The following is a 26,723-nucleotide window of genomic DNA, read 5'->3' on the forward strand; positions in this document are numbered from 1 at the left end:
TGTTGAACACACCTCTCTTGAAATCTGGCATGCAGAAATTGAGGCACCCAAAACCAACAGTCACTTTTGAAAATCCTGTGCACTGTTTGTGTATGTATATAAAAAGAGAAGCACATTCGTGGTAAGTGATTTGTGAGTGATCTGGTATTCTGCAGACACACAAAGTAATTGCCACAGAATACACACATGCTTGTTATAGAAATCTAGGCATTTTTCACATGGATAATGGATAATCATTAGCCATCCGGCTTCTCTGTTTGCCTGGACCATTCTTGTGAACAAGTGGGGAAAAGGACACACATGATGCAACATGCAATGCTCATGTCATCAAACAATGAACTTAAAACTGGCATATTAAACAATACGGAAATCCTTATGACAGCAGACTGAAATTTTTCTGTATCGGAGAACTTTAAAAAGCTAATTTTGGGAAAACGGTGCTTTTAAATTACGACTGTCAACCTGGAATGCACAACTTAGAATCCATTTGCCCCATGTCTATTATTTCTTCGTTATGTGGCTTGAGGATGACAATTTCAAAGTAAAAACAGTTTTAAAATATGATCATATTGATAAATTACAAATAAAGAAATAACTGACATGTTCAGGTAAATTAAAAACAATAGTAAAATGTGTGGCATTTACTGCTAAATATTTTAATAAAATGGTAACATTATGATAAACTATTAGTAAAAACACAGGACTGAACAAAGACTAAAAACATATACAATATGCTCCTTAACTCCACTACAGAAATGCAAAGTCAGTTAGAACTATAGTTCTAAGAACATTCATGAAAACATTTGCCATTTAATGTAAAAGGAGGAAAAAAGTAGATGAAAATCAATAGAACACCAAAAAGAACAGGAGTACTTGTGGCACCTTAGAGACTAACACCAAGATTACTCTGAAAAGTAAAGTTGTTCCAAAGAAGAATGCTTTAGCCTTATGCTATATTTTTTGGAACAAATGTCATGAAAGAATGATCAATGTAATACTAAATCCAGTCACTGAAGACATATTTTAACTTGCCCTCCCGCAGCTCTACACGGAAATCAATTAGAGATTTACATTTTCCACTTTGCAGCCTGAAAATGCTCTGCTGGAATAGCTAAAAGTAAATCACGGGTAAATAGTGACTTAATGAACCAGTGAAACCTCTCCAGTGCCAAATGTAGTTGCATCTGTTAGCTTTAAAAGACTAAAGTATCTTTTTTTCCATCACCATAAAAGGTTCCTTATAAGAACCTAGTAAGCAACTGTACCCTGTCTGAACCTTTCTGCTTCAAGAATTCAAAAAGTTACAATTACACTTTGAATCAAAGCTACTACATTAAAAGACAGTCACACTTCATTACGCTTTATTCAATACTCTTTTGGAATTTTTGGTGACTCCTCCCTCACCCTCTACATTTAGCAAGGTGTCAGCTCTTTATTTTAAAGCAATACTAGATTTAAATTCAAATATAAATATATCAAACTACCTACCTACGTATGAAAATCCTGCATACCGACACTAATGATTTAGCAGGTCTTTCCCCACCGTCTGTTTCTATTGCTCAAATACTATACGGATTTCAGAAAATCTGAGGGGGGGGGGGGAGGGGAGGGAAGAGAAGCCCTAACCTAAACAAAGTAAACCTCCAAGAACAAAACAGAGTGCAAATATAAAAGAAACACTGTAAAAGTGAGATTCCAGGGAAACACCAAGAAAAGAAAAATTCTAAGTTATAAAAAAAATCACTGACAGCAGAGTTTTAAATATAACATAACAGTCATAGAAGATTTGACAAGATTTGTCTTAGCATTAGAACTTAAGGTTATTAGCAAAGGGTTCACTGTCTTGTTTTTTAAAACGCCGGAAGGTTTAATATCTTTTAACACTTCTATTTCAGGTGTCAAAAAATGAGTTCACAGATTCACACATTAAGGCCAGATAATATCAATATGGTTGCTTTACCTCATATTTCCTACTAAACTTTGCATACCCTCTGACAATGTTTGCTGAACAAAGGTATTACTTTACAATAACCATCATAACTAAATTGGGTATGCCCCAAAATAAGTCCAATAAATAACTGACAAAAATATTCATTAACCATTTTTGAAGCAAAGTGTTAAAATGTATCTCACATTTGTTACTTTCAACAGTAATTTCAAACAGTAAAAATGTGGTTTACTAAGTTGTGCTTTCTTGGTATCAACAGTTACAGTTTATAATGCTGATGCCAAAAAATAGCTTAGCATAGGCCTTATATGGTGCTCCATAAAACTAACACTGCATACATATCTAAGCCACCCACTAACTCCTGTAATTCTCATGACTGTTGCGCTTAGTGATATTCTTAGATAGCATTTAAGGATACTGTTCTTTAATAAATATTTCCCTCCTTCCACCGTGCAACAACCTATACAATGAGCAGAAACTAACTTTTGTATCTCAATAGTTGATCAGACAAGACATCTAACAGTCCAGAATGGCTCCGCATTCTTAAGGTTTATAAAGCGATACTCAGACTGATGCTTGTGAGCCACAAGTGGCTCTTTAACGTGTCTCCTGTGGCTCTTTGCAGCACATAATATTAAAACACTGCGTGATTTAATTATTAACTAAGCAGGATGCTTTTACTATGTTATTAACCAATTGTAGTTGATACAATAATACTTGGTCAGTCATTTCGCTGTGAGAATTAATTGATATATATCTTATATATATATATATATAATAAAAACAGTAAATGAAGCAATGAATTCAGACTATCACAGCTCTTGGGGTAATGCTGATCGCTAATTTGGCTCCTGAACCGCTGAGGTCTGAGTTTTACTGGTTTATAAGGTCTGTCTGGGGAGAAGGGTTTGTTTTATACCAAGGGTCGGTAACCTTTCAGAAGTGGTGTGCCAAGTCTTCATTTATTCACTCTAATTTAAGGTTTTGCGTGCCAGTAATACATTTTAATGTTTTTAGAAGGTCTCTGTCTACAAGTCTATAATATAACTCTAAACTATTGTTGTATATAAAAGAAGAACAGGAGTACTTGTGGCACCTTAGAGACTAACAAATTTATTAGAGCATAAGCTTTCGTGGACTACAGCCCACGCTTATGCTCTAATAAATCTGTTAGTCTCTAAGATGCCACAAGTACTCCTGTTCTTCTTTTTGCGGATACAGACTAACACGGCTGCTACTCTGAAACCTGTTGTATGTAAAGTAAACAAGGTTTTTAAAATGTATAAGAAGCTTCATTTAAAATTAAATTAAAATGCCGAGCCCCCCGCATCGGTGGCCAAGACCCAGGCAGGGAGAGTGCCACTGAAAATCAGCTCGTGTGCCGCCTTTGGCGCACATGCCATAGGTTGCCTACCCCTGTTTTATATGATGCTAGCTGCGCAGACAGACAGATAGTTAAAATTCTGTTAAATTGCTTTTAGCATTCTCACGCCAAATCACACACAATTTTTTGTCTGAAGAGTTATTGCCACCCAGCTCAAGTTACTTTCCTGTTCATTTTATGGGGTGCTTGAAGGAGGCTAAGGATCCTACTAGATCCCTAAAGTACTTTTGGGATATGTAGTGTGAAGAGAGGAGGAGGATTGTCTCTTCATAATCAAATATCAAGTTTAATTGAAACTATGATTCCCCCTTCCCCTTCCTGACCTATACATTCTACATTCCCTAATTTTGCTTTCAAGAGGTTCCTGTAGAACGGGGTAGGCAACCTATGGCATGCATGCCGAAGGCGGAACCTGAGCTGATTTTCAGTGACACTCACACTGCCCGGGTCCTGACCACCGGTCCGGGGGGCTCTGCATTTTAATTTAATTTTAAATGAAGCTTCTTAAACATTTTTAAAACCTTATTTACTTTACATACAACAATAGTTTAGTTATATATTATAGACTTATAGAAAGAGACCTTCTAAAAACGTTAAAATGTATTATTGGCACGCAAAACCTTAAATTACAGTGAATAAATGAAGATTCGGCACCCCACGTCTGAAAGGTTGCCGACCCCTTTTGTAGAAGGAAGCAGACGCCTCGCTAAGTCTGTTTGGAGGCAGATCAACTAACTTGAAATCTAGACTGTAAGGCCTTCACAGCTTTTCTGAACCTTATAGGCGCAATCCCATAACCTCTATGCTGCAATAGCTGTATTCAGACAAGCTGGGGACATTTACTCACACGTGAAGAAACACTCTCAAAATACTTGTCCCATTTGAGCCTAACTAAACTCTAGCCAAAGATGAACATCCACGAGTTTTACTGTAAATGACAACAAGAAGGGGAATCAGATCAATGCTACTGAAAACCCTGAACTTTAAGCACATGCATAAATGTTTGCAGGATCAGGATTTAAGACTTCAAGAGCTCCTGAGGAAAGGCAGGATTTTTTTTCCTGTTCTCTCATCTACAATATTAATATACTTGGCATCTGTTTGGTCAAACTTTTTAATTGATGTCTGGATCATTTGACTGGCAGGACCTGAATGATTTTACATAGACTTTGCAGATCTATATTTGAATATTTCATTCACGCAAGGTACCCAACTGCAGGGACAACAAACACTAATTGATAAGTGTAAGAACTTGAACTTTGATGCCTGCCTTTTAAAGTGCCACCAAAGCCATTAGATTTTAATACATGACATTTGAAGTATTGCTTCTCCTCATAATAGCTGAATAGGAATGCCATGTTCACATACCATTCCTGTGAGAACAATTCTGCAACTCTGCTTTTGCAAGAAACAATTACATGCAGTAGTGCGCTAAAGAAAAGAGTTTCCAGCAGGTGGGGAAAGATTCCTTTTTTATTGGAATCTGTTGTTATGCTGTTAAATTCAGTTCCTTTCAAATTAATTTGTAAGTGCTCTATATGTGAAGAGGCTGCTGACACCTTCTGGTCAGTCACAAAGTACAAGTTTCCATGACTGCAGTGAGCACACAAGCATCATTTTTAATGCAACACAATTTTCAAAACAAATCTTTCAAATTTTTCCAAACATGGTATCTGGGTGCTCAGGATTATGTGTCGTTTTAGGCTATGCCTATCTTCCAATCTGATGTTATTCCAGAGAAATCGCAGCCACTTGGTTCCCATTTCACCTTTAGACCCTGACATCTTTCATATTAACACCCTACACAGACAGTGATCATATACTTAGGCCACTGTTACGCTCTTTAAAAACAGACATGCCTGGAGAGCAGCTGCCCATAGATCCATTCATATTTTAACTTTGTTTCACCCTGGATGCATCATGGACTCAATCTATTAATGCATTTAGATCTGGTATTGTAACTCTATTTCTGTAGTGTTGGGATTACCAACATACCAGCAAACTAAACAAACTGATTCATTCTTGGGCACTTACCTCCAGGTTTTGTTTCTTTTTCTTTGGTTCAGTTTCATGGACTGGTTGTTCCTTTTCTGCCACACACCGTTTTGATTTTTTCCTCCTTTTTTCTTCCTTCATTTCTGGGTTTCTCGTATTTTTTTCTATTCTGAAATTAGTTGACAGACACAGAAAGATACATTTCAGCTACAATTCAGTATGGGCTAATTAATGTACAATGCTGGAAAGCAACACTGGAGTGGAGTTAATCCAAATTTTTTACCCCAAATCCATTTGTGGAGGTTTTGTCACAATGAATTGCATCAAAATGGCAGTAAATTGTTGAAGTCAAATCACAGAAGAAAGGAGAATAAATATAGAATTTTAGCAATTTTTAAAACACCTGCTCCCCAGCCAACTTAGCATCAGTTGGGAGTATTATTTACTACATTTGGGTTTGGTCAAACTTCATATTAGGAAAGGTGTTGAATGTGCAGCTTAATTGGCTCCAATTAGGACTGGGTATTTTGAAAAGTTCTAAAATATTATAATTAATAAACAACAACAAATGGGTATGTACAAACAAGTGGTAGGCCTAATTAGTAAACTGGAGAACTCAGTTGTGTTATGTAAAGAACTGCAAATGTTTCAATTTTGGATGATGTGCAAGGGGAAAAATGTGTTTAAATAGAGAATTATTTTGCATTTAATTTCAGACAGCCTGGGGATGGGGAAGGGGGAGAGATTCCAAGATAGCCCTGGATCTGACATCAAACAGACACTGGTCTGGTCCTCATGGATTGCTCTAACTTACATTTGGCAACAACCACATCTATGATGCATTTGTTGCAGGTGACAGCGACTAAAAGCTATAGGCATTTCAGCCACACCATCAACCTGAAACATTCAAGGGGCCGTGAAGGACGATACAGTTGCTGGATATCTCCAGACCACCTAGGCAATACTCAGCCTGTCTGACTGAATTTCCAGTAAAAGGCTCTACCAGTTCTGCACCAATTTCCATATAGAATAGCATTTCAAAAAGTTACTAATATGTAAATCTGTAAAAAAAGATTTATTTTGTGATTAAGTAGGTATGCTTTAAAAACAAAGAAACATCAAAATGTTTTCCCAGGGAAAACTAAAAGATTTACTAAGGGTTTCAGTTTAATCTGGTAGCAACTGTAACTTTAATACAGTGACACACCAACTTTATTTTATGGTCAGCAGCATGGCATGAAGAGAGAAAATATCCAGCCATCCTCAGATGGTCAGCTACTACAATAATTACTAGTGATTTTAATTATACCATGTTTATCAGTTACTTGTTTGTGACAAAGGCTGCTATGTATCCTATGAAGTGCCCATATGGTGAGCAGGCACTAGAAAGGGTGTGGGGGGAAAGGAAGTTTACAGTTGTATGGTATTTAATCACAGACTGACCAGCAAAATCTACTAGCAATACTGAGGAAGACCTTAAACGGTTACTCGGTGGGTTACTGTCAGTACATAGGGAGTAAGACCTGTTGGCACCATTACACAACACAGTGGTACTGAGTGTTGGTCAATTACAATACTTCAGGTTTTTTGTACTGACACCTCTAGTCTCATTCTCTCTCTCCACCTGTGCTGCAGGCCAATACCCCAGCACCGCTCATCCCCCGGCCCACTGAGCATTCTAACCAGGGCCTGATGTGTAATCAGCTTATGCAACCACGAGACGACAGAATAATTTGCTCTTCCAAAAACCCCACGCAATGCCCTGGAATCTGGATGCTACTGGAGCAGCGCTCCCCTCCTGCTCGGTTAGGAGCTGGGCATTACTGCCGCCGCCCACCCCCCAGCTTCAAGGCAGAGAGAGCCTCCTGCGGAGCTACCCAGCGGCGAGGACGCCACTGCCTGCGGCACAGTCATCCGAAACACGGGAGAGCCGGGTGGGGAAGGACCCAGTACTGCTCACTCTGAGCATCCCTACCCCATGCCCCTAGTGAGTGCCCCTCCCCCCGGCCCCAGCGGAAGGAATCTCCTCCACAAGGGTCTCCCCCCACCAGGCCCTCCGGGGAGCCACCCACACGGCCCCCTCAGGCTCCGGGCAGGGGGCAGCCGGGCAGGCTTCCCTCCAGCGACCGCTCCCCGGGGCCTCAGGCGGGGAGCGCTGCCTAACCCCGGGGCTTTCTGCGCCCATAAGAGACTTGGAACAAGAGCCCCTTCCCTCCCCACAGGGGCGCCTACTAAGCTTCCCACTCGCCACGCACCTGTCAGACCCGCCTCAGCACATTTAACTGAGCCCCGGGCTTGGCGCTGCAGACCGCCCCCTCTCTCTCATTGGCTCCCGAAGGCCAGCGAGGGAGCCTCGTTGGATATCGCTTTGTCAATCACGGGAGTGGCCAATAGAAAGCCATCTTTGTCTTAAACCCGCCTCTATCCCCCGACGTGCGCGCATGTGCGCTCCGAGAGGGCCGGCCCGCGTGCGGGTGGGGTGGGGGCTCACTGTGTTGACATCATCGCTGTGCGCTGAGTCGGGACAGCCGGGCTCTCAGCTTCCGGAGTGGGAGGGGCCCCAGGAACTTGGCTCCTCCCAGCCGTTGGGGTCAGCCGCGTGTCGTCCCCGCAACGCTCCTCTGTCTTTTCCCCGCCCTCCCCTTGCTCCTCTCGTTCCCCCTCCCACCCCACGCCTCCCAAAGCACGTGCCTCCCCACACGTGCCCTGGGGTGGGTGCTGCTGCCTCAGCGCGCACGCTCTCCTGCGGCCCCAGTGACACGTGCCTCTGGCCTAGGCTGCTGTTCTTTAGCCTGGAGCCCGTGTTGGGCAATGGACGGGAGATGCTGTCTGGACAGTGGCTGGTTTAAGCGCTTCTCTCAGGAGGAGTCGGTACCAAGAAAGAGCAAATTGCCCTTAATAGGCCTGAAGACCAGCTCTGTATAGTGCATAAGCTTGTCTCTCACACCAATAGAAGTTGGTCCAGTAAAAGATTACCTCACCCACCTTGTCTAGACATATTTACCTGTGCACCCAATCCCTCTTGCTGCAACGTCCCAACCTTAATCAGCCTGCAGGTCTGGCCTGCTTGTGTGTGAAGAGAGGAGAGAGCTCACAGAGTCTATATTTTGTAGTCTAATATTTGCTGCCACCTGGTAAATGATAAAAGTACTGTAGTACTTATGTTTCTGTGAACCTTAAGTAAAGTTGTCCATGGGAAACTATAAGCTTACGATCCACATGTGGACACAGATGCATTTTCATCCATGAAACGCAGCTCTGCCACAGACTCCCTCACAACCAGTGAATATGGAACTGTGAAATTAGCTGTTAAATAAATGCATCAACTCATTTTTGATGCATCTGTAGGTGGTAATATTTGATATTTGAAACCGTTAGTGTTGGTAAATTGTTTGGCCACACAGGAAACAGAAACAGATCCTGTGGCCTGAGTGAATGAGTATATACCTCTTAGGATACTAGTACAAATACTTGTTTACAAACTTTTGCTTTCCATAGATATTCTCTGCTATTTATTTATTCACCAATATTTTCTGTTTCCACAATCATTCCTCTCAGGAAGCTCATTTGCTAGAATAATATAAAACAATACCAAAAGGAGTATGCATTTGTTTTCACATTTGAATAAATGGTCAAGGAACACTTTTTGCCATGGTATGGATATATACTAAATAGAAAAATACAAGATGAGCCTTACCTAGATTATAGGATAATAATATGGTTGAAATACCCAAGGGTGTCATATTCTAGAGTTTCAGGGGGTAGCCATGTTGTATCAGTAAAAACCAATGAGGAGTCCTTGTGGCACCTTAGAGACTAACAAATGTATTTGGGCATAAGCTTTTGTGGGCTATAACGCACTTCATCAGATGTATGGAGTGGAAAATAAAGTAAGCAGGTATAAATATACAGCACATGGAAGGATGGGAGTGACTGGGTCACTACAAAAAGTAATTTCCCTGCTGTTGATATTCACCCCTTCTTGTCAACTATTGGGAATGGGCCACATCCACCCTAATTGAATTGGCCTCGTTAGCACTGACCCTCACCCTCCCAACTTGGTAAGGCAACTCCCATCTTTTCATGTGCTGTATAATTCATACCCGTTTACTGTATTTTCCACTCCATGTATCTGATGAAGTGGGTTTTCATATTCTAGAGTTGTGATTTGAGTAGCAACAAATAATATTTTATTGTGGGTCCTGTTGTGACATCCTGTGGTGAAATGTGGTATTACAATGAAATCACTTCCAATTTAGGTAGATAGTGTCACTTGGTTCCAACATAGGTGGAGAAACTGATTCTATGAAACTGGCTTCCCTAGGGAAGTTTCCCAGGAAAATGGTGAGGAGGAGAGGGTAGAGGATGTTAAATGCATATGGTACCTTTCATCCTGAATGATTAAAGATACTTTGTAAACAAACTGATTATGGAGGCATGGGAGCAACACCCTAATTAGGGTTGTAGCAGGATTTCTGTTTAAAGCCAACTTTAAAAATGCTCTAAAATCCATTGGCAGAGGGCCTTGAAAATTACTGTACCACTTAAAGGCACAGGGCCTGTTGTGGTACAACTCTGAAGGTCATTTGGTCAAAGGCGTCCCCAGCTAGCATTTTCCCCTTAAAGAGGAATTGACCACCACGTCCATCCTATCAAAAACTACCATTTTCTCTTCATCCACCACCTATTGCTAGTTTGTAGATATTGGATTGGACAAAAAGGCTGAAAGAGGACTAAGTGCTACAATCGCCCTGACCAACTCATCAGAACAAGACTCTAAAGGGAGCAGAGTGGACATTGTTTAAAACAGAAAATGCAATAGTAAGGTGACACTGCCTTGATTACACAATTTTATTCTTGTAACTCCTACATTCTTATAAGGGACCTTAACTCCACTTTTCCTATGCATTCTGAGAATTAATTTTATAGTCTAGATTGATCACCTACAGTATTAGCTTCCCTAGTAATAGAAGTTATTTGTGTGAACATAACAAATATAGGCATCCCCTTATGCTTCACTGCTGCCTCTGGAGCAAAAAACTACAACTTTTAAAACAGATAAACCATTATTCCAAGTATTGGTTCAGAAGTTTGTGCTGTGAGCCTCCTCTTTCGCAAGCTAAGCAAGATTGACTATGAACTCATTGTAGCTAGTGGTGATCCAGGAGATAGGAATCTGCCTCTATTAGTTCTAAACCAATGCTCCAGCATAATAGTAGAGGGTCACAGGCTGTTAGTGGAAATGGCATTGTTCCAATGAGACATGAAATTGAGGTCCTGACCACCTGGCATCAAATTTAGATGAGTGGCCTGCTTAGAGTCCACTTCAGGTAGTTACATTCTTTGTCAACACTGAGCCCCTTCCAGCTCATCCGAAACACTATTTTCGATTCCTAAGCTAAACTGCTATATATTGTTGAAAGTTAGTGACTAGCTACTTAAGGACTGTAGTTTTTCATTTGAAAATATGCCATCATTTGTTTATAAGAGCACTGCATATGCTACAGGGGGGGAAGGGGGAAGAAAGGATACAAATACAGCTCTTCCCAGCCCACTAAGCAAACAAATAAACCTCTCACTCCTCTTATGAGCACAGCTATATTTCCTCTTGCACAAAGTAAGAAGATTGAGCTTTGTAGCACATCCTGAAGAGGATTCAGATTTCTAAGTACAGGACAACTGAGTTCTAGAAATGAGTTCTGCTCAAACACCTCTGTTGAGCAGTATCCCATAGGGAGTCCCTCATCTAGTTGATGGCAGATGCCTGACTTAGTAACTCCACAGCTAGAGTTACTTTAAACTGCACCCTACAGCCAATACAGAGGGATCAGGTGACATGTTCACACTAGACACTGCTTAACTACAGCTTGTTTCCAAATGGATTTCAGATGTGCATTGCAATCTTGGGGGTGTGGTAGTAGTAACAGCAGTGTTTTGTTCACTACTTTAGTGAATCCTTTTGCTATAGACATACATAGGTTTCCTTCTTCCTCAGTTTCCATGCTGTTTGGTTTTACAAGGAGAAAATGCTTGCTATTCTATTAGGACTGAGGTATTCCAAATACAGAGAACAGAACACATTACTGTCCTTTACAAAAAGGAAAAGCAATTTATTGGAAGTTAAGAGATTAAGATAAAATAATTTATAGTTTATTTGTACTGTAGAAAAATATGCACATGCTTTAGACAATAAATTTACATTAGTTTAAAGGAGAATTTCATCCAGGCCTTCGGACTGCCTCAGCTCATCAGCATCTGAAAGAGCAGAATAAGTTACAGATTTAGGCTCAAGTCCTGCAGCAATCAACCCTAACGAGGAAAGTTTGAATAGCTAGTTAAGTGTCGAAATAGTCTGATGGCTGAACTAATGATACTAGTGACCCAATAATGAGTTCTTATATCTTGACCAGGTCAAGTGCTTGACGGAGTCAGCTACTAAGTCATTGTAATAAGTAGCAATTTGAAGACTGTACATTTATCCACTATGCAGAGATTGTTTGGTTAATTAGCCATGTCTTGGACTGTTATATGCCCCTCCTTTACACACCTGGCATTGCTCACATGTCGACTATAATAAAAGTTAAGGAAGGTGTACCAATGGCAGTTCTACATCCTGTAGACACAAAGCTCTGATTTATGTCATCTTGTTTTGCTAATCTCATAACCACACTTCAGTTTATACCTGTTGCGCTGAAGATACCAGTTAGAAGGCCTCTTGTTTGATCCAGCTGGCCTGAAGTTGGATTCAGATGCTCTCATTATAGCTGCAGATCTACAAGGAAATAGAACCATGCTGAACATCTGTTTATTCCACCACCAATCACACATCCATCCACTTCCAGATTTGTGCAGAACTGGTCACCCAGCTGCTCTAGAATCTTATTGCATGGCGCAAGGAAGGTAGCTGTGCCTAGAAGAGACATGTTACTCATTAGAAAGGATCAAGTTTATACTCATTGTTTCCTACAGTAACACTTGGATACTAAGGGAATTAGTGCCTTAGAGAAGTCAGAAATTCAGTAGAAGTTAGTCTGATACAAAAGGCTCACCACTAGAAAAGTCAGTCATCCCTTTCCTTCCAAAGGAATTCTTAAATTGCAGGACTCAAGATTAACTTCTGGGAGCAAGGGCTTTAAGATTAAAAGAGCACAATACTTCAGTGAGATGCTGACCGACTGTCCTCCCAGAGATAATTTGAGAACTCATTTAGCTGCAAGTTGCAGAGATAATGGCATGATCTCCCCTCGCTCTGGCAATTGCTTTCCTACTTCAGCCTGTTTCCCCCTGCACTCTGAAATTTAACATCCTTACCCAGCTTTGGAGATGGAGCGACCTGCTCCTTTGCAGTCATGATCCAGAGGATGCCGATGTTTTATACAGAAGTTTCCACAGCATTGGTTACAAACAAGCTTCATCATCTCTTTCCTTTTGCAGCCTTCTTTTAAGCACTTGTTTGTGAAAATCTAAAATGTAGTATAGGACAGTTGCTTTAGTTCAAGCAGCAAATACGTCACACATTACTTGCAAATTAATTTTCTACTCTGACCAAGATGGCATGCAGGCCTCTAAATTGGCTTTATCTGAAATTTACAGAGCAGTTTGAAGAATAAGATTGTTCCAACTCCTTGAATTCAAAGTTAAATATGCTATACTGCTTAGTGGGCAAAATATAACCATTGTCAGTCTTGCTCTGCACTGTTTCTGGTCTTCGCAATAATCCAATTAGCGCTTGCTGAAGTCAGAGCTACTAGATTGTTTGGGTACAGAACACCTTTAGCTTGGTCACCAGTTCAAACCCAACTGGTCAGGAAAGGCTGATGAACAGATCGAATCACTGTTTGCTGGTCCACAGTGTAGACTGTTCTCTACCACTAACTGGACTAATGCTCAGATCTTGATCAGTACAGTCAGGCAAAGAATTATGAGTGTAGGGATCTCTTCTAGGAGTCTTCCAGAGGAAGCCTGAGGCCTAAGGTCAGCGTAGGTAAGTGAGCTTGCATTGCTGCTGCCTGTGTCATACTGTTGTGCAGTTAGGAGGCTTGTCTCCATAAGCATCAATTTAGATTTTAAAGGGAGTTTCCTTACCCTCTGTTTCTGCTGAGTAGGATCATATTTGCAGTCCCTGTCCATGTGTGCTCCAACTACAATGTCTGGCATCTCTCCTCTTCTCACTGGGATGGGAGTGTTACATAAAGGACATACTGGAACCTGCACATCCTGAAGACAGTGAAGTTAGATTAGAAATGGGACTGAAAGCAAGATTTCAAAAGGAAGACAACTCAGATTTCCATCCCTTGCCTTTGAGGGGTGGGGGGGGGGGGTGGGGGAGGGAGAACCACACACTCAGTGTGGCCCTCCATTCCTATACCAAGTTCTCTTCAGAACTTCCAGTACATACACTTCAGCAGTGCTGGATTCTGCATTTCCAGTTACTACAGGAAGTCCATGTCAAAATCATTGTAGTTAGAGCTAGCCAGCTACAATTAAGTCCCATCTAATTTACTTTTAGATCATGTAATTTTCAAATCTTGAGCACTTTCCTTGTTGATTTGGTTTCTTCCCTAGCCCTAATTGTGCAAGTCCTTTTGTCAAGTTTCCAGGTATGGCATACAACTATGGTTCTAGAACCACAAACAACTGCAGCAAGAGAATACAGGTGACAAGAGTTTGAAGACTGCACAAGAACAGCACATTTGTTAAATGCATTAGATGACTTGTCAAGTCAGATTCTGGACCTAGATAAGATGAAGTGTTTATTTCAAATAAGGCTGTACTTATTCTGGCCAGTAATTCTGCATTGCTAGAATGAAAATTTGAGAACTGTCTTGATAACCCAAATTCCAGTTCATACTGAACCATATTATAGCCCAATGTTATCACTAATCAGACTTTCCATCCATCAAATATTTTGTCATTTGCTTTTCTGTAGTTTCATGTTCATGGACTTTTTTTTTAAAAAAAGTTAAGGTTTTGAGAAAACTCACTGAACCCTCAACTGGTAGCCACTGCATTGCTGAAGATGCAAGGCACTGTATCTGCACTCTTTATGGGAGCCCAATTTAAGTGAAGGATGCAATCAGGTTTGCTACAGCTTACAGTTTTACCATTTGAACTTTTAAATCCAGTTGTAAACTAAATCCAAGCCTACTGCAAGCAGAAGACCCAGCAAAGCAGGCTACAAGAAACTCCTAATCAGGTTTCAAAGTTGGCTTTCATCACAGCTAGAGAATTCCTTAAGTGCAAGCATTTGGAATTACCATTAGACACTTACCTTCTTATATGAAGAGGTACATTTGTGTTGGTCATACGTGATGTGATCTTTACAGAAAACTTCCTTACATGCATCACATTTTAAAGGAAGGAAATCTGTAATAAGCAGATAACATTATATGCCTGCAAGTCCTAAATGGGGAAGATGTAGATATTTACCTTTTAAAGTAATACTAAAACAATCATTGTGAGTAAATTCCTCATGCATTAAGTAGGTAATACCCAAGCAGGTGTCTGGTTACTCAGAATCCAAGACAGCTTCACATGGAACTAGTTTAGGCCATTCCAAGTTGTATATTTTAGTGAGCAACAGGGAGAAGAGCTAGCTTCTCTGAATTTGAAAGTGCTAGGGTAGCCTCATTTCTGCCTTTTAATTCACAAGTTACTTGCAAGACGTGTTAAACCACCAATACAGTGAAACAAACTGCCCTGTCCCCTCTCTCACCACCACAACAGCAGCTAATAGTTCAGGGGGCATATTAGTCAGAGGCACCAAATACTCTCCCAGGCCTCAAATCACAGCAGATTTGCTTTAGTTCACTTTAGTATACCCAAATACTAAAGTCTCCCAGCTGTTAGAGTGAATGGCTGAGACAGCTTAGAGAAGTGTAGCATCTGCAACTATTCTTGGGGTAGCCTCATGATTAATAGCTGATCTATATATAGTAACAGGAGACTCAATGCATTACAACAAGAAATCCAGATATTTTGACAGGCATACTGTATACCTGTCTTGCCAGAGTCCACAGTCTGAGGTGCTTCTCTGGATTCTAGGATTTCACTGATGGGTGGAGGTTTATTTCAGTTCTGGCTGTAATTCTAGACATCTCAGATGCAGATTGACAGATATCTGCAATAGTTTAGTGTAGGACAGTTTGCACTTGCTTCTTTAGTTCCTCTCTTCTCCAAGATCTGTACTGCTCTATCAGCTCATTTCAAGGCTTGTCCACAAAGACTCACTTCCTGTACTACTATGCTAGAGATCAGATGTGATGAGTTTAACAGTCCTCAGATATGAAGGCCTTGGGATAGCAGACAGGATTTTCTGATCTCAGGTTTCTCTGCTGACCCAAAAATATGACCTTTGGGACAGCATTGCAGTATTTGGTTCAGGTTGTCCCTAAGAAAGTGCTGGGAGTATTAGTTTGTGGGTAAGCCACATTAGTATTGCATACCTTGTGTAGTTAAGCAAGTATTCTCAGAGTACTGATGGGTACATTTTACTAGGACTAGAAGATATTGTCTAGTCAGACTCCTCTGGTCCCGACAGTGAAAACAAATTCATCTCACGCCTGTTCTCTAAATCAGGAGTATCCATCTCATACCTCAAGTCAGGATCCCCTCAGGAGGATTTGATGCACATAGCCTTTTGGCATTTATGGGTTCAGCTGATCTTGTCAGTGCACCACTACTAGTCAGAACCAGACCTGGACTTTCATTCAGTAAATCACCCCAACTTCTGGAGTACCCCTTGTCTCTAGGAGAGTTAATTTGGTTCATGCAAAGCAATCAAGAGAACTAGAGCAAATAACAGAATGTAGTAAACTAACTATACTTTTGCATCAAAGTGCATCTTACCCAGCTGTTTGCAAGTTTTTTTCTGAACAATGCTTGCCCAAGTCTGGAAACTCCATAATAGGCCAACAGATCCTTCAAGCTTCTTGGCTTCTACAGCTGTCACCTTCAAAAATGAAGTTGTGGGTTTAGTTTATTGCAGTATCAACCCAGCTCCACCTCACCGCAGTAATCAAAGCATTTTTTTTTAAAAAAGCATTTCATAGGAGCAATCTTTAAATTTGGCCAGAGGACGGGATCAGCCAGCACTAACTCTGAAAACAATGGGGGAGGCTAGCACCCCGCCTTCCAAAGCGAACGGCCGGCAACAGGTCATTAGCCACATGTCACATCAGTGAGGCAGGCCAAGCCCCCATCTCCACCTCTGGCGAGCAGGGAAGAAACCCACCGGGAAGGGAGCTGGACGGTCCTTGGTGCAGACAGATCATAGCCTCCTAAGGGCGAGCGGGCAGCCAGAATGAGCAGCGCCCCCCGGAACCCCCCCGCTTGTCTCCGCCCTGGACAGCGCGGGTGGGTGACCGCAGCTGTCAGCAGAGCCCGTCTCTGCCCCACTAGCCAAGGCCAACCCCGGGCACGGAGATGGGGGGGAGGCGCACTCTGATCGCCAGGAGACAGAGGCCGCAGCCCAGCCACCGGCCCGAGCCTCACAGCAGCGCTGAAGAGAAGGGGCTGGTGCCCCGGGGGACCCACTCCAAGGATGCGTCCGCTCGCACAAAAGCGGCGGGTAGACAGCCGCCGCCCGAGCACGCACTCACCGCACGTTCTCCGCTCTATAGCACATCCCCAACCAGCCTCGCCTCGCCGGGCCTTTTATCCAGCCCTCCCGCTGAGTCACGCGCTGCGCGGCCAAGCTGGATTTTGCCGAGTCATGCCTGGCGCGTGCGGTTAATGATGACATCCGCACCCCGGACCAATCACGGTTCGCCGTTGGCGCGTCCTAACGCGCTATGTCAGCACGCGGCCAATCAGCGGCCTGCAACTGTGCTGAGTCAGAGGGCGGGGGCTCCCGAAGGGGAGGGACGATGACAGTGCGGGCCTGTGTGTTCTAGAAGAGCCTGGACTAGGCAACGCCCCAGCACCCCAAGGCGGGAAGCCGGTAGGGGCAGGTCCCCCGCAGCCCTTGCGGGAGTAGATCAGGGTCTCCACAGCGCTGGGGAGGGTATTGGGTAAGGGGGGCAGGATCCCCACAGCCCATGGGGGAGTAGATCAGGGTCACCACAGCTCTTGGGGCGGGTATCGGATAGGGGTAGGGTCCCCACAGCCCATGGGGGAGTAGATCAGGGTCACCACAGCTCTTGGGGCGGGTATCGGATGGGGTAGGATCCCAACAACCTTGAGAAGGATTAGATAGGAGCAGAGTCCTCTCAGCCCATTGGGGAGTAGATCACTGAGGGATGGGTACAAGCCAGAGTGAAGGCCTGGAATCTAGGAAGCCCTAAATACACCTCTACCCCGATATAACGCAACCCGATATAACACGAATTCGGATATAACGCGGTAAAGCAGTGCTCGGGGGGGTGGGGCTGCGCGCTCCGGCGGATCAAAACAAGTTCGATATAACGCGGTTTCACCTATAACGCGGTAAGATTTTTTAGCTCCCAAGAACAGCGTTATATCAGGGTAGGGGTGTACTTGTCTTTAATAAAACAAAAATTGTGCTATCTCCTTTTTTCTATTCTTTGCTGTTTGCTCTCCATTCAGCACTGCTGTCGAGGTTTAAACATCGTGTTCTGTAGCAAGGCAGCGGACACCAGTTAAACCCCATGTAGTGTCAGGAGATAGGCGACATCCATGCCGGGCAGACAGGAGCTTAGCTATTTGTCATGTAGTATTTGTATATAGCCACAAACGTACATGAACATAATTCTGTACAACACTGGAATACAGAATGTTGCCTGTCTGAAATTGATGGTAATCTAACATAAGGGCTGGTTCACACTAACCCCCCAGTTCGAACTAAGATACACAACTTCAGCTACGTGAATAACGTAGCTGAAGTCAAAGTATCTTAGTTCGAACTACAAGGTACTTACGGCGGGTCCACACGCGGCAGGCAGGCTCCCCCGTTGACTCCGCCTACTCCTCTCCCGGAGCAGGAGTACTGGTGTCGACGGCGAACACTTGCGGGATCTATTTATCGCGGCTAGACAAGATGCGATAAATTGATCCCAGAAGATCGATTGCTTACCACCGAACCCGGAGGTAAGTATAGACGTACCCCAAGAGACCTACTGACAGGCCTACGTGGGACTCAATTTATCTGCCTCTAACTATGTAGTTGTGACACAATCTTCCTAGGATTTGTGCTTACAATTCTCCATAATTGAGGCATTCTAACCAAGACTTAGGGCTTGTCTACACTGGCAAGTTTCTGTGCAGTAAAGCAGCTTTTTGACCTCAAACTGCAGATCTGTATGCACTGCCAAGCCACTTTGTGTGCAGAAACTCCTCAGTTGCTGTGCTGCAAAAAAATCACTTCAACAAGAGTCGAACGGGTATTTGCTCCAGCGCTCTATTGCCAGTATAGACACTTGATTGCTTTCTGTGCTGTAATTGGCCTCCGGAGCTGTCCCATAATGCGTCAAGTGACTGCTTTGCTCATTGTTTTAAACTTAGCTGCCCTGGAGACATGCACCCCTCCCCTTTCAAATCCCTGTTTCTGACAGCCCTTGCCTGCTGTGCTGATCTGCTCTCAGACACAAAGCAAACCATTAATGTGGAATGCTCATGCTGTTGAACACAGAGGCAGATGCTGTGCAGAGAGCCCAGGGAGGGAGGCAGGGGTTGACGTCGGGGTTTCCCCCTCCCCCTGCCTCAGGACTGGTTGCTTCCTGTCGCTGTCTGAACTTACAAGACAGCATGCTGACACACTCTCTGTCCCCCCAAAACACACAGTCTCGCTCCCCCCCTCCATATACACACACACACACTCCCTGTCACACACTGTCCCCTGCACACACACACACTTCAGTTGAAAAGCAGCTGGCAATGTAGTAGGATGCCCATGGAACAATGGGATTGGGAACCCTGCATCATGTGACGTTGTGCCTGCCCCATGAGGCATTGCAAACCCTTCCCAAAGCACCCTGCGGCCAGTTGCACAGTGGGATAGCTACCACAATGCACTGCTGTCTTTGCTGTTGCAAGAGCTGCTAATGTGGGTGCGCTCCAGCGTTGTGGGGATACGCAACAACGGTTTAATTCCAGCGGTTTAATAAAAGTGGTATAACTTGTGGCGCAGAAACTTGCCAGGGTAGACATACCCTTAGTTTGCTACACCATCCATTTAGATGGCAACATTCAACCCAAGGGATCCCACAGCTCTAAAGTAAACCAATTTCATACACCCAGGTAGAGGCAGTGTTCTTTAACAGCGAGAACAGAATGCTGACTGTGGTTCTATTTCCTACTCTTCTGCTAACTCCCTCTCTGGCTTTGGGCAAGTCTTCTGCATCAAAATTTTCAACAGAGATTTCAGTTTTTGGATGCCTAACTGAATATAAAAATGGCCATACTGGATACTGGGTCAGATCAATGGTTCATGTAGCCCAGTATCCTGTCTTCCAACAGCAGCCAATGCCAGGTGCTTCAGAGGGAATGAACAGTGCAGGTAATCATCAAGTGATCCATCCCGTGTCACTCATTCCCAGCTTATGGTGAACACAGGCAAGGGACCTTGAGAGCATGGTTTTGTAAGTTAACGGAAGCTGTGCGTGCTCGAGTTGGACACCGCCCAAAAACTAGGCACCGAGAACTCAAGATCTACTTTTGAAATGGCTGATCTTTCCCTCCCAGTACCTTACTTTCCTTACCATTCAAGTATGGATAATAATACGTCAGTGGATGTTGAGGAGTATTAATTAACTAATGTTTGTAAAGTAAGAGTCTAGAAATACAAATTATTAGTATGTCTCTGATACTGTTCTCTAGGTAACCCCATAATAAATACCTGACTTCCCCATATAGTATTAGGAATTGCGTGTGTAGAGTGTGATCGTAGGATCAGGGAGTCATATGCTCATTTAATCGGCTGGAGGAAGGCATATGGTGTTTTGGATGACGATGACTAAGGCTGATTTGTGCTGTGTACACAGTGAAAACAGCATGTGGTGATCATGTGACATAATGCTGTTACATCATGTTCACATAAATCTCTCTCTCGTTTACACTACGGGCAGACAAGCCAAGCCAATGCTAACGCTCTCTCCTGAAAATACTGTCTCTCTGCCTGAAATGATGTTGCATTGTCAGCCAGCCACTGTTTCGGTACAGGTTCCAGTCTGATCCGTCAAAAATGATGGTCATAGTGAAAGCCAGAAGATGCAAGCAGACGAAGAAGAATTAGCCAGACATATACTTCCCTGGAAATGTGTATGAACTAAACTCAAACTGGTGACTTCCATGCACAGCGAGGGTGAAGATGTGCAAACAGGAAATTTTCTGAAATTGTGGTGGGGAAGTGTGGTCACTGTAAGTCTCTTCCCTCTTCAACAAAACGATTGCAATGCCAGCACCCACTCCAGTTTCTCTCTTACCCAACTAAGGACAACCTCTGATTTCTCCTTCATTTACATCAGTAACAGCATGAGGGGTGGTAGATCCCTCCTTAACTGAAGCTGCCAAGGAGGCAGATGACCCAAGTGACTCTTCATTTGTGCTGCTCTTGACTTCCACTGTCTTCCTAGCTGACTCAAAGAGTGGATGAAATGGTAGGCAGCACAAAACTGGGTGAACACAATAGTGTCAGGAGTACATGTCATAGGACAAAACTGAGAAACTCCTTGAGGAAGCTGGGGGCATGAGAGGTTGTAGCTAAAAGCAGGAGTCTCTTCACAAAAGCAGGAAGTTATATTTTTGTACTTTTTGTTACTTTGTGGCATTTTCTACAAATATCAGTGATCATATAAAACTGCTGTGTTTGGATAGCAAGAGTAATGGAAAGACCCTGGATTTTTACCATGATACATAACAGGAATGAGATCGTATTACAGATGAGGAACTGAGGCACAAGAGAGGTTAAATGATTTACGTACTGTCACACACCAATCAATGGCACAGTTCAGGATACAATCCTGACTTCCAGCCCGTTAATCTCTAGAGTATAACGTATCTAAGAGTCGGACAGTGATATTAGGCAGCCACCTAAGGCATCACATCTCAGGGGCACTGGAATAGTGCTGGGACTGCAGATATTGTTCACCTCCAGGCAATCAGGGGCCAAATAATTCCATTTCTGGTGACAGGGTTGTGATGTTGCTTTCTACACTCATCAATGCCCAGTTTATATATTGTGGAGCAAGTTGAGCTACATGCAGTGTTTGCTCCAGATCATGGTGCTTGGGACTGGTATCTCCAGCGACTTAGGTCAAACTGATCCAATGGGCCTGGTCCAATGAGTAATAGTTTTACCTGTGCAGAAACTACATGATCAAGGCCAACATTCTTTCCAAGGTCTCCATAGACATTCTTCAGACAGCTTTTCTTCTGTCCTCAGCTGCACTTGCTCATGAGTGGTTAAATATTTGTTGTTTGTTGGACAACATGTAGTGCTGAAGTGTGAGCCGTTTCTCCTCTTGATGCAACATGTTAGTTGTCATTGATGCACTGTCACGTTCTGGGGGTGCAATCCAGGCCAGTGAGGGGTTGTGTCACTTCCTGCCTTGTAACCCTGAATGCCTCCAAATGCTCTGCTACTGTAGTTCCCTTGTCTGGATTCTTCCAGTTAGCATAAAAGCAAGGAGAGAGAGAGAGAGAGAGAGAGAGAGAGAGAGAGAGAGAGTGTGTGTGTGTGTGTGTGTGTGTGTGTGTGTGTGTGTGTGTGTGTGTGTGTGTGTGTGTGTGTGTGTGTGTGTGTGTGTGTGAAAAGCAGCTCTGACTCAGCAACTCTGATTGCAGCAGCCTGCTTATTACAGTGCTGCCACACTCTGACCTTGGTTACACCTGGCAAGATGACCCAAATACCACCCCATCCCGAATTTTCCCAAAACTATGTGATCTGCAATGCCCAGCCCTTTTCTGGACTATCAGAGAGATATTAAGGTTCATTTGTTCCTTTAAAGATACAATACCAAGCAGCTTGCCACATTAACTGGAATTAACATTCACTTTAAACCCACACAGCACTGGGTTGGTTTAGATTAAAAATAAAGCAAGTTTATTAGCAAAAGGAGATAGGATTTTAACTGAGTTCAAGTATATAGGATAGAGTTAGAAATGGTTACAAGTAAATAAAAGTGGAAAAATGCTGTCTAGAGGCTAAAACTTAACTAAACAAGCTACAGCCTTTGTTCAAGGTAGTTTTCTTACCAACCTACCTTACAGCAAGGTGTCTGGCCACCTGGTCAGGATCTCCCACAAAGTCCAAAGTGCTCAGTTCCTTTGTCCTCTGAGGTAATAACTTGGGGTTCTTTGCCCCTCTCTTGTATAAAAGTGCACCTTTTAAATTGATTCTTCTGAAGGTTACCACCAAAGTAAAATTCATTGAAGCTGTGAGGAAGGCAACATAGTGATGGTGAAGGAAGTTTCATGCTGGTTTCTTCTCCCACTGGTGTTGGCTAAAATGCAAAGTGATTGTTTCCTTCAATCTCCTCCCCTGCCATGATGCTAGGTTGATCTCTTACCCGTGTTGTCTTGAAGGTTCTGTTTACCTTCTACATGAACTGCATTCCCATTATTTCTTAATGTACCTTGGAAATACCTTCAAGGTGGCAGAACCACATTCCTTTGCCTAGGGTGAGGTAACATTAGCCCTGCGTGGCAGAGACACTTTGATAACATAATTTCCAGTATGTTTGTAATTTTGAATTTGTCCTCCTTACATACACCACACACTAATATGAACGATGGCTGTGTTATTAGCTTTCTATTGATGCCTTACATGTTATCATACAGGTTACGATATTAGTGAGTTGGTTATGTTATTAGTGAACTGGTCTGGCCCACTGATACTCACTACCAGATACCAATGAGCCCATGGCCCTCTTGCATTGCGATGCTATTAAGGTCACATGTAGTGAGTCTTGAGTTTGTCCCCCAAGCTTGCTCAGAGTGCACATAAAAATGGCAGCAACTGAAATTCATACCTATGAAACCAGCAAAAGGACAACAGAAGCCCATCTGAGTACATCAGGGATGTAAAGAGAAATATAAGCAATTGGGGGTTTTATAAATATAAACAATATGATAGGGAGACCTAGAAAAAGAAAATCAGGCACAGGGATGTTAAATGGACAACTATGGAACCACTATTACACAGGCGATAATCAATAAGCAGCTGCAAATCCTGCTAACCCCACAAATGGAGCAAGAATTATGGAAAAATGGACATGTTCCTCTGAATTCTGCATTGAGCCAAACTGAATTCTATTCCTTGACTTTCTTATGCTGACTAAAGGTGTGGGGTGAGGTGATGAGTATGTTGCCTTCCCTGTAACCGTTACGTGGCTTGCAGGGAGACTGTATATAAGGAACCTATAAGAGGAGAGGTTTGTGCTCCATTTGTAAAGGAGGAATTAGTGATTCAGTTAATGCTGAATTGCTTGTATCTGTCTAGCTAGGTTAGGGTGACCAGATAGCTAGTGCGAAAAATCGGAACAGGGAGGTAATAGTTACCTAAATAAAATAAAGCCCCTAATATCGGGACAATCATGATAATATCGGGACTTCTGGTCACCCTAAGCTAGGTTTTGATACCAAGCCCATCATATTATCTGAACACTGGTATCTGAAAGTTAGGATTCTTATATGATAAAGAGCTTGCAAAAAGCAAGGGCAATTGGCAGATCAGTTTGCTGCTTTGGAAATATAGTTCTGAAGTAAAAGTAATTGGAAAACATCTTTGGACTGATAGAACCAGAGCTCTCCCTCCACCCATAAGTTTTTTTTTTATTATTCTGTATTATGGGAGTACCAAGTCAAATCAATATACTTTGTTTTTTTCCCCTGGCCCCCTAAAGTCAGTGAGAGCTGTATTATTCTCAGGTGCCCTAGGAGTGAGTTCCACTCATGAGTCTCACCATTGTCACTAACAATCCTACTGGAACAGTGGAACGTAGCTGTAGTGGGTGGTCGTGGACATGTAGAAAGATGTGGGTCCTTGGGGAACCTAGGCTAATCACATGGAAGGCTTTGAATCCCAGGACCAAATCTGTGAATCTGTATGCTAATGCAGAGAGCAGAGCTTTGGGTGATGTGCTCTGTGTTGCTGAGTAGACATGCTTTCTGAACCAACTAGAGCTTTTTCAGACTGGCAGCTTCATCCTTAGGTATAATGAACTGCAATAATCAAGCCTAGATCTTGAACGTGTGGAACTGTGTTAGGAAATCAAGGTCAGCCAGAAATACAAGAGAGCTTGTTTAGCAGCCATGGCTATTTGGGCATATAAAAGAAGCAAAGAGTTCAAAAGGACCCTAAGACTGCAGTCTGTCTTGATGGCCAAAGGTAAATCACCCTCCATAGAGAGTGATGCTATGGGCACGGCATGTCCTTCAAACCAACTTCCTGCTCACTCCCAGCATAACCTCCATCTCTCAGGTTCAGTTTCAGCCAATTGGCTGATGGCTCCCAGACACTGGGAGAGTGGGGAGATGGTGCAGTTACCACTTGATGGTGATGAAATGTAGATCTGGGTGTCATCCAGTTGTTGGCACTTAAGCTCATACTGTTCCATGGATGAATCAATAGTTGTGTAATTAAAACCCATTCCCTCTGAGTCATGCTACACTACCTGGGTTCTACATGTTTAGGGTAGTCAGCGCCTTATGTTCTCACTAGCCTTGCTCATTCTTCTGACGGGGGTTGGTTGTTACAGTTGTCAGAGGAGCAGAAAGAAATAGTAAATGGCAAAGAATAGTCATATAGGAAGAGTAATAAAAGGCCCAATCATGCAAGGTGCTGGGGCTTCAGGTCCTATTATATTATTTATAGAGCACTCAAAAATGTGCTAGGTAAATTGCAGAGCAAAGAAAAGCACATGTCTGAAGATCTTACAAGCTAACTCTCACCTCCCAGGAGCACTCAGCACTCCATAGGATGAGACCAAAAAATGTTCCTGATAGAAGAGAGGGAACTGGAGCTAGGCTCTGAGGAAGAGGCCAACATCTTACGCAGTTATTTGGCTTATGTTGTTATGCAGTCTGGAGAGCCGCCTAAGACAGGGATCATGTTGTGTGGTATGATAGGGGAGGAGTTAGTGTACAGATAACAATGGAAATGGTTATGCAAAGATTAGATACTCTTAAGGAAGACTGTAAATCCCAAGTCTTGAAACTTATACAGTACAGCCAGGCGTCTTAATAGAAACGAGGATTAGAAATTAGCTGAGGTCTTAAGTGATATTTTTAGAAGTTCTTTCCTGACAGGTTAGGCTGCTGAGAACTGGAGGAAAGTGCCGAACCCGGCATTATTCAGAAAAGGATCACACGATGCGGCATGTGATTATAGGCCGTCCAGCTTAACGGCAAAGGGATGGGAAGGGTTAGAAATGATTCGGAAGGATTTAGCAAGGGAAATTGCTTGAGAAGCAGAATTTGATTAGGGACAGCCAACATGGATTTATGAGAGAAAAGACATGTGTAACTAACTTGCTGAAGGCTGGGGGAGATATCATTGCCATGACAGCCAATGGCTATGCACTGAATGTTACGTAACTTGAGTTGCAAAGAGGGAGCCTGATCTTGTAGTCCCCAGTAGTTCCCAGACAATTTTGTTCATGTTTGCCACTAGCAGAGAATTGGTGGATAGGTTCCCTTGCCACACCACTCTCTTCCTGCCTTCTTCTGTCTTTCCCTCCCGCTTTGCTCCATTCCTTTTCCGAGATGGATTTTTTTGGTCTTTTCCCCTGTGACTGCTCCCCTTCTCGATTCCCCCACTCACAAAGCTCTGTGCTGGTTAGCTGTGGAAAAGCCTGGGTGAGGTCAGACAAAAGCACTCTCCCCAGCTCACCTGAATGCCACTGGAAGATCTTGGTGGATTTCTCTGTGGCCTTTGACAGATAACCAAGCACTGCTGTCCTGCCTCCAAGAGGCTGTAGGGGTGAATGGGAAAACCCTGAAAAGGCTCGAGTCCCTCCTCTCAAACTTAGGGACAACTGCTTTTCTATGTCCAGCTCATCCACCTGTAGACTCCCACAAAGCTCACACCTCTCCCCCATCTTCTACTGAGGGAGCTAGTGAGACAACAAAGACTAAGGTGCCAGCAATACATAGAAAATACCTAGATCTACAGCTCCATCACATCAGACCTAAACAGCACGATCTCACAGTGTTGTCAATGCCCAGCAGTCACAAGCACATGGATGGGGAGCAGCTGGCTGAATCTAAACCCAGGTGAGATGGGTGTGATACTAGCAGGAAAGGGAAAGCTCTTCAGAGATCCTGCCTCCTCATTAACTATCCTCTCTATCAAGGGCATCCACTTAGAGATTTTAAATTGGTTGGATTAACTCCTTGTTTCTACTAGTTGCACAAATAGCCATGGTGGCAAAAAACATCCATTTCCATCAGTGGCTGGCTAGATGACTGCACCCCATTCTATTAGACTCAGAGCTGGTC

The 26,723-nt window shown here is 43.1% G+C and overlaps 2 protein-coding genes across 5 annotated transcripts in view; both read right to left on the reverse strand.

Moving 5' to 3' along the window:
• The window catches only part of C10H7orf50 (chromosome 10 C7orf50 homolog), a 196,069-nt gene extending 187,714 nt beyond the window's left edge, over positions 1–8,355 (reverse strand). Inside the window, exons 1-2 of one of the 4 annotated variants that reach the window (XM_065560049.1) lie at positions 8,332–8,355; positions 5,367–5,496 (exon numbers count right to left, since the gene is read on the reverse strand). In XM_065560049.1, the coding sequence (XP_065416121.1) occupies positions 5,367–5,468 (102 nt within the window). In that variant the 5' untranslated portion in view covers positions 5,469–5,496; positions 8,332–8,355. The other 3 variants (XM_024102365.3, XM_065560050.1, XM_024102364.3) reach the window with 3 other exon arrangements.
• Positions 8,356–11,411: 3,056 nt separating this feature from the next.
• Positions 11,412–16,246, reverse strand: ZFAND2A (zinc finger AN1-type containing 2A). The gene is given in 7 exon segments (XM_005289142.4): positions 11,412–11,582; positions 12,010–12,099; positions 12,639–12,790; positions 13,413–13,544; positions 14,599–14,693; positions 16,176–16,194; positions 16,196–16,246. Coding segments are annotated over 7 exon segments (531 nt in total). The 5' UTR covers positions 16,232–16,246; the 3' UTR covers positions 11,412–11,575.
• Between the last annotated feature and the right edge of the window lie 10,477 nt (positions 16,247–26,723).

The sequence above is a fragment of the Chrysemys picta genome, chromosome 10, assembly GCF_011386835.1.
Source record: "Chrysemys picta bellii isolate R12L10 chromosome 10, ASM1138683v2, whole genome shotgun sequence".
NCBI lineage: Eukaryota > Metazoa > Chordata > Testudines > Emydidae > Chrysemys > Chrysemys picta.